We start from the raw sequence: 13,745 nt of genomic DNA on the forward strand, positions 1-13,745 counted from the left end.
AGAGCACGAAGGTGAGCCAGATCATTAGCAGTCCCTCTGCCCAGAGGAAGGTCACTTCTAGTGAATAGATTTCTCCCTTTAGGCTTTTTTTCTTACTGTTTTCAGAATTATTACTCATATTGAACTTGCAGCCATCTGTCTACACATGTGACATAATAAACAGGGGGAAGAAAACATTTATTTTACCTTCACAAGACAGGCCGTGAGAAGTGACTCCAGAGAGGCTCTCTCTACACACGTTACAAAAGGTAGGTCGGGCATGGGAGCAGGCGTACCAGTTATGCATCCCTGAGAAATGTTCCACATTAAACTGTGCGGTCTAGTAAAGGAGAAGTTAAGACAAATTTGCAAGTACAGAACACAGCTACGGTGACTGAAATTACGTACGGTTCCATATTACAGGGCACAAGAATGCAATGTTCATCAAAAGTATTTTCCAGAGGATATTTAGCATGCTCTCCCTCCAAAATTCTAAACAAAAGTATGATAATAAGCTCTCATTTTGCTAGGGAAGTTCTTAACATGAAGCTTCACTCTGACATGAGACACACTTTTCGCACTAAGGAGGGTGAATACTCCAGTTCTGTGTCCTGTAGCTTGATCTGTTGAGCTAGAACAGGTTGCACCAACTGGGACGTCAGCTTACCTCATAGTGTTCTCTGGACTGAACAGACTTCAGAGAGCTTATCCAGTCCTCCATTTCTTTTCTGTTCTCAGCACACAGTATTAGCCTCCGAAATGGAGTGATTATCTGAAAAAGATAACACATACCGATTAATACAGATAGTAAAAATCATGATAGACAATATTTAATGTACTCTTTCCTGTGAGATGATGCGAAAGGACAACACACCCTATATCACAAGATATTAAATGCTTTAAAATATTTTCTTTAATGCACTACCAGCAACAAAAGGCTTTGCTTTTCCTTTTTCAGTTCCCAAGATTCAAATCAGCCTTTGGTATAGGTCTCTAGACTCTACATTGATCATTCCCCCTTCTCAGCTCTTTGTCTATCCACTGAGATTTAATTACTCAAATGGCAGGCACTGAAACTGCTAAAACAGCCATTCTGGAAATTACTAATTGCCTAAGACTGCAATCCTATTTCATAACAGCATTATAGCAACTGCAAGGTCCATTCCAATGGCCAGAGACAAAACCGTATCAAAATCAAAATCCTAGAAGTCTTAAACAACAACAAAAGCTGTCATCGTATTTCTCTATCTTGGATATTGATATTAAATTTACACAAATTTATACATACAAAAATTTAAAACAGAACTTTCTATATCAAACTCAGTATAAGAACACATACAAATCTTTAGAAAAATACACAGAGAACAAAAACAAACAGCTGAAATAATATCCTACTAGGATGGTTGAATGAACTCCTGGAACAAGTTGATGCTGGGGATTTTTCAGTGGTCTGGAATAGGGTTCTAGAAATCTGAAAATACTGTATCAAGGAAGTACAGAATATAAGCTGCTCTCCTCTCTCCCTAACAGTAGAAAAACAATCAAAATAACAGGAAGGCATCAGAAACTATCAGCTAACTCCCACCGAAATTATTTTGAGCACTGCACTAAAATAGACAAAGCAGTTACTTACATAGCAAAGAATTTAAAACAAAGTAAGTACAAGAAATTTAAGGAAAGTTATTTGTTTTGTTGCAGGAAGTCTGAAAAATAAAATTAAATCCTATTCAGTCTTTTGCATAAATCTGTTGCATAGTATATATCACCAACACCTGCAAATTACTTAAGTAAAATAAAGAAAGGACCACCAAAAAATGATAGCTCTGAATATTCTTTTAAACGCTACAGGCTAGACATTGCAACATTTGCACAATATTAGTAAACACTTATCTACAGCTGCATTTACTTACCCAGTCTCGGCTGTAAATAGTCTCTAGCCTTGATTTGTCCTATCCACTTCTTCATTAAACTGAGCTGCACTTTAACATATCTCAGAGGCGACGTAACTGAAGTGCAGCAAGCTGCAAGTCACATGGAGGGGAGGCAAAAACCCTGTAGGCTTGCTTTTGTTTTTTCTTTTTTTTTTTTCCTTCCTCCTTTTTTTTTTCTTTTTGATGTAATCAGTTCACATGGAACAGAATAGTTTTCTGGTTTCTGTTTCCTTCAATCTTGCTTAAGCATTTTAATAAGGTTTATTAGTAGCTCTCCATGGCTCTTCCTAAAGAACAGTTTATGCAAAGAGCAATTCTTCTCTCATTAGTTTGGAGCCAAACAGACGCTTTATTACTTCAAAATGTTTTTCTAGGCCAGGTCATCAAATGAAGCCCAGAAAAGTCATTAAATCATAATATAACCCTGGCTCCAACAACAATCTGCATTCTGCTGGAATTTCCAGGTTTTAGTGGATTCAAAAATCTTATTCGTGCAAATACACACCACAGATTGTTTGCTATTATATAGCATGACATTATAATATGGATTAAGTTATGCTAAGTTCACTCAAGACTCTGCACTTTGTGTCCATCCTTCCACCACGGTCATTATTGATTCTAACCTGTAACCTGATGTTGTGAAATGCCACTAAGCAATAACAGATGCATTTATTGCTGAAAACTCCTGACTATTTTTATCTTTTAAAGTAATATTTATTTATATTACTCATGTCTTCAATACTACTGGACACAGAAAAGCAAGGTGCATTCCTCTAGCCTCCCCTCTCAAAATTAAGGCCCTAGGTCAGTTGTTCAAACCTTCTTATTTGCATTTATCCAGAAGGCATGCTTTCTTTTGAATGCTTACACAGTGCTGTGATCAACTAACTTAAGTGGGATGTTTAAAGTGCATTCACTGAAGACAGCTGAACCTGTATACAGACATAATCAAAATCAAATGGATGCAATTATCCTTAAAACTATTTTCCTGACATGTAAATTTGGATTTTACTAGTAATCTTATCTCATTGCACGTACTCATATTTGAAGTCCTGTTTATTCTCTTCTACAAACCAAAGTCAGTATCTTTTCTTCAATTACATATTACCTTTTTTAAAGCTCTCTGCTCCAAATATTATTATTTATATATCACTCTAAATATTCTAAACTCTAAACAGACAAGGAGAAATTGTACAATACAATGCAAAGGACGTGTTACAGGAACCACTGGAAGACCACTGATGTAACATAAGAATAAGAAAGCTCCTCAGTCTTGAGGGGACTCAGGTGCTAATGGTTCACATGCTGACAAAGCAGGAGACCAATCAAGAAAGAGAAAGACAGTCAAAGGGCCTTAAAAAATAAATAAATAAAGCAGATTTAATTTAGATTATTAAGTTACTTTGAAAATTTTCACCATTGTCAAGTAGCCAAGAAGTCATTGCTGATTTTGGAAAAGAGAGTTACCAAAGGCAAATATTGCAGTATATTGGAAAGTAATGAAATAGAGGTAGTGGCAATAAAAAACCACTTTTAATGCAGTATATATTGGGAAAGAGTGAGCATATACTGTCTTAAAAGTTGAAGGCAAACAACGTAAGTCCTAAAACATCCCAAGGAATAAAGAAAGTCTGAATAGGAAGAAAAATGGCCAACTACTGGAATAATGTTTCTGCTCTGTTCAGAAAATTATAGGACTTTTTTTGAGTGAGAAATGAAGGAGACAACAAGAGGTCCCTGTTCAGTCTGTCACCACATAGGTCTTGCCATAAATTGGGATTTTCACACATACTACAATAATTTGGCTTCTCAAAATATACACATCCTCATATATATACATATGTATATAGACATCTTGAAATTACTTTGATGAAATTTACACAGTCAAGTGTAAATTGAACAATTTTAATATTTTGAAAGGAAACAAAATTGCCATAAAATTCAGTGTAATTTTGAAAGCACTTTCTATTTACAATGGGCATAATTTTACCAATAACATTCTATATACCTTCAGCCAAATGGGTTTAGACTTACAATCTGTAAAATAAAATCACAGAGAGTTCGATAGAGGCCTGTTGTCTAGTTTTTAATATATTTTGTACTATCAGCAATATGTAAGAAAAACAGTTTTCAAAGCTTGGTGGTTCCATTTCTGGTTTCTTTTATCAGTTAAAAAATACAAACACTGTATTTGCTGCTCAAGAAAACAATGGTCTACATCTAAGCAGCAACAAAGCAGCTATTGTAAAGCTGCTTCCTGCAACATGATATTTGCATTAAGGCACCTTCAGCTGCTCTGAACCATTATCAGGCATTACACTAACAGCACTTTGTATGGCTGATCTTGAATTAAATTAGTAATGTCGGAACATCACTTAGAATCTGAAAGGGGTGGGGAAATGGTTCCTGTTCTTTGGACAGATATTTTTAAAATATCTTTCTGGAAATAATGAAGAAAGGGCGATACAGAGAGAGCATCCCAACCCTCTTCTTAGGGACTGCATTCAATGCTTGGGGCAGGAACATAATAGATTAAACGCTTTGTAACATCTCTGTGCTTATGGACATCGCTGAGCCGGTACTGGATAACATATTATGCCTCCTTTGCTTTCTGTCTACCCACCCCTCCATTCCCCTGTCCTTGGGCAGGCAGGTCCATATGAATGTGTTGAGTAAATGCACCTCCATCACAGTGGTGGGAGTAGACTGCTGGGATCATTGATGCTCCTGTACCCACGAGAAGTTGTCCGAAAAATCACAGTGCTAACAGTTGGACAGCTTTCTACAGTACTTATAATTTCTTGGATTCCAGATAATACATAAATTATAACAGTAGTGTCACCGTCAAAGGTGTAGTTAGTTGGTGCTTTATGGTGAATAGTCACAATTATTTTTCAAGATGAGTCAAGCCAGGCAAAACTATAAATTACACAGAGAGCAGAGGATTTAAAAGTGAGGCAAATAATAAATGGCTATTATATTTGCCTGAGTACAATACAGAATTTATAATCAGAACAATTAGCTCTGTCTACTCCACTAAAACGCTGCTTCCCTCTTTTTTCTGGCCTTCTCCTATTTCACCGTTGCCAAGCTCACAATTATTGAAGTAATGTGTGGTTTTGGCCCCCACAGTAAAAACTCTTACCAGGGCAAACAAAAGGATTAGTCCTACACAGCATCTCCTGCACCACTATACCAGAACAAGTGGGCTTAGAAGACAGGACAAAAATGGTTATTCCACTGAAAAAGGTAAAAGGTCTACTGTGACTTTATTCTGCCCTGGTGAGGCCTCACCTGGAGTGCTGTGCCCAGTTATGGTCTCCTCAGTACAACAGATACATGGATATAACTGTAGACAGTCCAGGGAAGCACCACAAGGATGATGAAGAAACTGGAGTATGTGACATGTGAGGAGAGCCTGAGAGAACTAGGTACTGTTTAGCCTAAAGAAGAGAAGGCACAGGGGGATCTTATACATGTAAATTTCTGAAGGGAAGGTGCAGAGGACTGAGTCAGGCTCTTTCCAGTGGTGCACAGTGAAAAGTTAAGACGCAATGGGCACAACCTGAAACACAGAAGTCTCTCTGTGAACATCAGGAAACACTGTTTTATAATGAGGGTGACTGAGCACTGGCACACGTTGCTCAAGGCAGTTGTGAAATCTACTTCCTCGGTGATACTGAAAAGCCATCTAGACATGGTTCTGGGCAGCCTGGTCTAGGTCATCCTGCTTCAGCAGAAAGCGTGGACCAGATGACCTTCAGAAGTCCCTTCCAACCCCCAAATTACACCGTGATTCTGTGAAAAGACAATCCACGTAAATCAAGTAATATTGTTACAACGTGTCCAGCCTTGAACTGCAAAAGCATCCAGCAAAGGTCGATTTGTCAGAAATCCAGTTCCCCAGATCTGACCTCATGTATTCAATGTCAACCAACTTCGAACAGAAAAAGATTATTCCTGCAGAAGCATAACTTTATAAAGAGACAGTTACAAGAAGCAGGGTAGGAAAGTTCCATGAATTTGAATTGAAGAATTAGAAATTAATTTTATATCAGCTTTAAATATAGCTAAACTAATAAGCCATTCTTGTAAATGTAAACTGGAAACTGCTATATATAGTTTAAAGCCTGCATGTTTCTTTAAAGTCCTTACATAAAGATTTGTTAAGCCCATTACTCAGCACTGCTGTGCCCTTAGCTCTGGCTTCACCAGCTCATTACACATCTACGAGATGGGATGGCTTCTGTGCTTTAACGAAAGCACTTAGTTATATAATTAATGGCATTAAGTGCAAATGTATACAAAACAAAACAGCAAGTGACTATTTTTTTTGTCTGTAATAACAGATGCCTGTTTAAACATGATCCAGCTGCCTGAAGCCAGGGATCCTTATTCACTAGGAACAGGAAATTTAGTCAAAGTTTACACCAGTGGCTTTATTTATAAAATTATTTGGTATACAGGAACTACAGTGAGGGATACTTTCTAAGGTTTCCCCAGGTATTTTAACCACTTTTAAAGCAAGAAGAGAAAGAAACATCAGAGAATAGGTTAAGTATAAAACTGTAGGAAGAAAGAAATCTGGCAATCCTCAGTGTTTATTATCCACACATCCCAACTACTTCATGAGTAAAAAAGAGAAATTTTCTGCAAGCTAATTTTGAAAAATTTCTGCTAATCATGAAATCTGTGGAAAAACAAGCTCCAGGCAAATGTAACTAGAATAAAAATGTACAATAGAGTCCAGAATGGTCCCATTTTTAAGCATCCTCTTGTCTTCCTCTTCTGAAAAGTGTTCAGCTTTCTTGTAATAGATCGGTCCCAAGTGATTCATCTATGGATTTAACCCTCATAGCTGAAATGCTTTATTGCTTTTTCATAATGAAACTTAAAGGTTCAGCATCTCCAGACACTCTAGGGAAAGGGAGTCAGTGCATCAAGTCAGAGATAAGGAGCTTAAAATTTGAAAGTCACACCCAAAGCTACCCAAAGAGCTCTCAGCTTCATTACATTGTTTTGTCACTGTCAGAGGGTGAGGGGAATATGAGCAAGTGCTAAATGGAGGAAAAAACCCTAAGTGCATCAAAAGCACACACTAATTGCTTTTGTCTAATTTTTCCTTTCCTCAGCATATTAATTTGCTATTTCAGTTTTTGTTTTGTTTCTAAGTTGCCTGAATATTGGGAAAAAAAAATAAATAAAAAAACCCCAAAGAAAAAACAACCCTGAGTGGAAAATTGAACAAAATGGAACACAAAGCATTTCCCTTCTCTTTTTGTGGTTTGAGTATTGGTAGGGCTGGGAGCACCAAAATGCCTTCATTACTTAGAGGCTAATCACGATCTGTGTGAAACAGCAGACAGTTCACAACTAGGGAAAAACCATATCAGTTCCAAGAGTTAGCTACCTATGCAAAGCTGAGTCATGCTGATGAAGCTAGCACAGAAACTTGAGCCATTTTTCAGCCATATCCTACCTCCTGGAGATAACAAGAGACCTCGGGCTCTGTCAGTCTGCACTAGACTGCAAACAGGGCACAGAGAATGTCTGGATATGCCATTCCCCCATCTGGAAACACTGCCGTGCACTGACCCTTCTGAAAATCTAAGGGCAAAATTTAAAACACAATGCCTCTGAGAGTGGAGTTCAGCTCACAGAGGAAGGTGCTTAAAGACAAGACATCTGCAAATGTGTATGAACTCCCACTATCATCAATATATACTGTTAACAACATCAACACACAACTGGAATGCAAAGGAAATTTCAAAGCATACCCAAACCCAGGAGATTATTGCACATTGAAAAGATAAAAAACAGAAACATGTTTCCAAACACAAATCCGTTCCTTTCGTGTCCCTGTGGTTTATTAAAGGGAAAAGTCAAGCAAGAATATCTCCCTTCAAGGGAACATCAACAGAGACTATATATAGACACTTACTCAAAATAGATTTTTACAAAGAAAAAAAAAATTGCAGATAGCTGTGCTCCAGAGTATTCGTACAGAGCAAACCAGAAAGGTTAATCTATCCAGGCTACAAACAAGGCAGTGAAAAAAGATTGCTTAGCAATAACTGAAACCAGAGGAACCTGGTTTAGTTTCAGACCTCAAGTCTGAAACAAACCAAGGCTTTGAGGGTGGTTGCTAAGCCCATAATCCCAGGAGTCTCCCAATACAGGAGCAGGAGGATGATTTCACCAAACTAAAGAAATAAGTAAGACAGTGAAAGAAAAGCAGCAGAAACTAGAAAAAGTCCCTGTAACCCTTAGGTGAGTGGCCCTTAGGAAAAAAAAACAGGCTTGAGGTTATCAGTAGAGAAACCCATCTCCTGATGTCCACTGAGACGGAACTGCAGTAAATTGGATTTTGTAAACATGCAAGACAACAGCAGAGAAATACTTCCATTGGCATCCGTAAGCTTTCTGTACTTAAATAAAGCTCAAGGCCTTGAATCTTAGGACAACCAAGAGTGATATTAATATTATTTAAATAAGGAAAATTGATGTTACTTAAATAAGGAAAAAAAGCCTGAGTTTTAGGATAACTATTCACAGCTTTAGGAATATCTGTCTTTGTCTCTGCTATTTGAAAAGGAAGACTGGAGTGCCCAAACACAGAGATGAAAGGTTTTAAACCCCTTTGGGAAAAGGCTCTTCTCATTTCCTCCTAATGTGGCTTGGGGGAGGTTAAGCAGTTCTCACATTCCCTGAAGTTCTTGTAGTCCCTAAAGAAAAGTCTCAAACAACTCTGAAAAAAACTGAGTGGCAGGAAAGCAAGCAAAATATGTTCAAGTCCAGAGAATTTAACACTATCTCTGAAACATCCTGCAAAAGTCTGGCAACACATTCTGTTTTCCAAGCCTAGAGTGAATATTAAAAGTTAATTCTCTAAAATCAATTAGAAGCAGCTAATCTCAATGACAAGCAGAGAGCCAACTGATGTCGGAAGCAGCAGGACTGAAATAAGCTGCTAGAACGCAACTTGCCTGTCAGGACCATTGAAATACCCAACTTGAAATTCTGACGAATCGCAAGAATTGAGTTTCCAGTGCAACTGGGCAACCTCCCATTAAAAACAGCAGCTGTACAGGAGGATTCAAAGATGAAAAGAATTACTTTATCCTTTAAGTTGGTTCCACATAAATGTAGCATAGCCAAGGCATAGGCTATGCTACATTGAGAAATATGGATAGGAAATAAGGCAATCAGGTCTGGAAGAAAACAATATAAACTAGAAGAAAACTGTATAAATTTTAACCACACTTGAAGCATAGTTGCCTCAATAGACTATTTGGCCTCACAAACCTATAAAAAAACCTTAAACATTTAAAAATATTAGGTCAAAGGAAAATCAGCAAATACAAATGTTTAGTTTTTTCAAAACGAATCCAAATCTATAGAATATAAAGAAAAGCACAGACAAATGCATACAGATTTGTATGTTTGATTGTGTAAAAACATATTAAGCAGAATCCTCTACTTTCAGGTCAAAGTGAACTGGTAAGTCTCACAAAAAAAGTGGAAATTAGAGAAAAATTTTACAAAACTAAAGTTTTGTAAAAAAATTACATTCAGGGACTAACTTTAATGAAACAACATTCATTTTTTGTTTGGGTCTTTTTTAATATAATATGAAAAAATACTTTAAAAACCCCCAAAACCCTAAAGGGATTAATTAAAGGGATCAATTTGAACTAAATTAAGTACTTCTGCTGAAAAAAGTTAAAACATCAGCCTGATCCGTAATCATGTTTAGTTCAGTCACTGAACTGAAAAGACTCAGTATCTTTATTCCCGATCATGCAATGAGATGAAAAGTTACCAAGTGACTTGAAAAAATTTAGTGCTAGTAAAAACAAAGAAATACACACCACAGAAAAATGACAGAAGCATAGATAAAGTATTTATGAATTACAGACAGCTCCAAATTAATAGAAAAAGAATCTTAGTATCAATATAGAGGTAACAAAAATGCATAATATGACGATGCTGCAGAAAACAGACAAAACATGGGGTCCATAACCAATGTAAACGAGCATTAATTTATAAAATAATCCCAAATGTCTGTGATTTGTGCTTCAGTGAGAGTCAAACATGTCACTTTGCATACAAGATGATGCTGCAGAAAAACATTCAGTAGAACAACAAGTATAGGAAAGAGTATAGAAAAATATTTACAAATATTATTTACCTTGGCAATTAGTCAAATCAGAATGAGTTAATAAAAAATATAAAATGCAATGTTTATAGGTTTATAGGTTTATGTTTATAGGTTTCTGCTGTCTTCGTGTCATAACATTAGGTGAGAATACTTCATCAAAGCCCAGCACATCAGGAGTTTTCTCCAAGGAATTATTTTTCCATCCAATAAATAATTAGGACCTATATGGTCTACAGCACTGCTAAACCCAATAAATCAGCAAAAATTATTATAGTAGACATTTTTGCAAGCATATCCAGAATCCTAGTAATCAGTGTTATTAGCTGGAATATAAAGTCTCTTTTCCAGCCAATTTCTAATTACTAAGAATCGCAGCAGGTTTTCCAGGACAGCAGATCTGCCTACTGCAGCTTCCTCCCTCTCAAGATGACAACTTTCAGAAGATGTATATTCCACAAAAAGCCGTTGATTCAGCACCTAATTCAGAAAGCTCAAAGTAAGGGTCTACATTTTAGGTGCCCTGGATGACAAAGCTCCTATTGTAGCTCAGAGAGAGTTAGTTACTAATTAGTGGAGTCTAAGCTGAACTGAGCAACTAGAGAAATATGCTTTAAAGAGCTGTTAATCTTATCTAAGATACCTAAATTGAGGAGCCTATGAACCCATCAGGTCTCACACTGAAGTTAGGGCAAGCTGAATCCCCATCTTAATTATCCTAAAGTATGTTAATTCTCATATTCCTGGAATGCACCTTCCAGAATGACAGTGAAATTATTTCCTCTTTTACTCTCAGATGCAATTAAACAACAGAATTAATCTAGCCAGAATTTTCACTTTCCTAAATATACATATAGTAAGAAATTGAGTGTCTATGGCTTTATGTTATTCTTAGATGCACTAGAAGTTGACCTAACCCAAATCAAATGTCTAAAGGCAGCTGTACAAAGCAGTGCCTCAAAACCAGTATTTCTACCATAAAATTATTATTCTCCATCTCATTTACCACCAAAAAACCCATAACTGAATTAAATGTTTCAAACAAGAGTTCAGATGGATTACATATAGGTGCTGTCACATGATGCCTGTGCATTTAACTTGGGACTCTAGGATATATTTATAATAACCCAGGGCATTTTATAGAACCATGTGGGCTCAACAACTGAAAGGCAGCATGGTTAACACTTCCAGATTTTATTTTCCTTTTTAATGTGCATCAGTTCCTCATCATCAAAAACAAGGCAGAGGTAGAAACCTAAGCCAAAAGTCACCTTTTTCTCTTCCCATGGACTTGGAAGACAAGACAGTAGGAAGAATCTGGCCTTGAGTGTCTTATGTAAAGACTCTGAAGTCAAGGGACACCCTTTGTTCTATTTAATAACCTCTAGGTGAGGATGCTCAGAACTACAAAACACCTATAATCTCTTAAAAGGCATCCCAGTGCAAGACTGTGCACTAGAAGATAATTGCTGGAAGTGAGTTGATTGTTCATAGAAAAGTAACATCATCAGCAATAAAGAGAAAAATTAAACAGATGATCTGATTTAAATTTACCATCTCCTCATTTTAATTAGTAGATATTTATTTATCTCAACTTTCCTCCTAAACTCAACTTGTTTGCAGTAAGAAAGGAAAATTAATTCTGGTGAATAAACAGTGATATTTAGTTACATAAAATATTCAGCAAACTTGTGCATTACAAATAAACTCAACCTTAAATCTGTGTGTTATGACTAATTTTAGGGCTTGAGTTTTATCCAAAAAAAGGCTATGGAAAATCTTGACACACACACCTCTGCCTCCAAACAGACAAACTAGAAAGGGCAAGAGAAGGCAAACAAGTAACTTCTACAAGCTGGGGGTAGGAAACCGAGGGGAGTGGGGGGACTTAAGTGAAATGACAGAAGTATTTGTAAAAAAAAATAAAATTGTAATTTTAATATAAATATTTAAAGGTGTATTTTCATGGAAAAATGGTCATTTGGTGTATATTCCATCTACGTCAGTTTGTGTTAAAAATATTCTCTCTTGGGACAAAGAAACAAGAGGAGGACATTAAGTAGAGAAGGCTAAAGATAAGGATTTAATTTTTGCTTTTTTAACAAAGAGAATGCTAACAGAGCATCTAGAACATAAATTAAAAAAAAAAAACTCATAATTTTATGAAAGGCAAGGATTATCTTTTTAAGATGAAAGAAAATAAAAAATAAAAAGAAATTTTTCTTTTTATTTATAAGGAGTATTGCTGGAAAACTAACCACCCACTCCACCCCCAATCCTGACTCCAACCCAGTGCAGGCGAGGTCAGAGATGTCGTACTTCACAGAACTATGTTGCTGGGAGACTGGGTTAGGCAAATACAAAGGAAGATGCCAAAAGATTAAGCAAGATGACGACTATTACCATATTTCGCAGTCAAATCAGATGACTCTTCAACACAGGAGAGCTTTAAATTTAAATAATTTTTCAAAATTAATTTGGAGACTCCTTAGAGAAAACATTGTTTGCCCTAAATTACCCAGGACGTGAAAATAAACAGTGTCAGCTGTTAAAGCTGTAGCTCCTGAGATTTCTTTTTTCACTGCTGTCTTCTCCAGAAGTCTAAATACTAGAATCATGCTTTTGATGAAGAATGAGATACTGAATGGGCCTAAAGGATTATAAACGATATCACAAACACCAAACCTTGCACAAGGGAAAAAAAAAGAGAGGGAAAAACCCCAAACATGCCACATTTCTCAAGAACAGACCTTCTAGACAACAGAATCTTTTCAAAAGGCAAGCTGGTACCTTACACAGCCACCACCTGAGACCTTCTGTCAAAGTACTCCTTTTAGCTGCATTCTTGATCAGTAAAGAAGCTTAGATTTACACAACAACACAGACTGTCCAGACCAACACGAGCACATGACAGCTCTGACTACTTCATTAGCTGTCTGGGAAGTACTAGAGTAAGGAAGATGTACAAAGCTTTCATGAGGCTTACGTTTCACTACCTTGGAGAAGAAAATACAAGACTGGTAATACAGTAAACCTGTGGAATTAAAATTCTCGGGAAAATGGAAAATCAGCATTTTAATAGAGAATAATGTAATATGCAGGTTAAGAAAAAGGATGCCATTGCAGTCAGTGGGACAACTCAAGACCTTCAGAAGGTCAGCTTTACCCATGGTGTTCTTCATAACTAATTCTTGTTCAAAAAATTTACTTTTCCAGAGGTTAAGAATCAGCTTACCTGAGAATCAGCTGTGTCAGACATTATCACTTAGTTCTAACAAAGCAGTTGAACAATAAATGTAAAACACACCTGTGAACTTACAGAAGGAACTTATGAACACTATGTTTTTTACACTAGTGTCAAAATCAAGGTATGACTGTAAGGACAGCTTTTCCACCTGACTTGGAAATACACAGGGGTATGACTGGCAACGAAAAAAATAAAATACACTTCAATATGACGGAAACAAAAAATGTTATGTTAAAAAAAATTAAAACAAAAACACAATTACATTTGATTTAATTCAGCATGTCACCTCAAAGAAAAATGACATCACAAACGCAAGCTGTACTAGTAAGTACTATGAAAGTACTAATACTGAATCTTGCTGTATTTTTAATTCCTTATATTATTGTCTTTTGAAAGAACTGTTATCTGACATTTCTGCTAAAAAAAATCA

General features: G+C 36.5%; 1 protein-coding gene across 4 annotated transcripts in view; it reads right to left on the bottom strand.

The window, feature by feature from the left end:
* Nucleotides 1-13,745, bottom strand: part of DGKH (diacylglycerol kinase eta) — a 157,976-nt gene that overhangs the window by 52,898 nt on the left and 91,333 nt on the right. For 2 of the 4 annotated variants that reach the window (XM_027888916.1, XM_027888915.1), the window contains exons 5-6: nt 647-751; nt 187-319 (exon numbers count right to left, since the gene is read on the bottom strand). In XM_027888916.1, coding sequence (XP_027744717.1) covers nt 187-319; nt 647-751 — 238 coding nt within the window. Of the gene's footprint in view, nt 1-186; nt 320-646; nt 752-1,889; nt 2,406-13,745 lie in introns of those variants that run through there. The other 2 variants (XM_027888917.1, XM_027888918.1) reach the window with 2 other exon arrangements.

The sequence above is a fragment of the Empidonax traillii genome, unplaced genomic scaffold, assembly GCF_003031625.1.
Source record: "Empidonax traillii isolate 1590-97213 ecotype Southwest subspecies unplaced genomic scaffold, ASM303162v1 scaffold247:size2371522, whole genome shotgun sequence".
In the NCBI taxonomy this organism is placed as follows: Eukaryota; Metazoa; Chordata; class Aves; order Passeriformes; family Tyrannidae; genus Empidonax; species Empidonax traillii.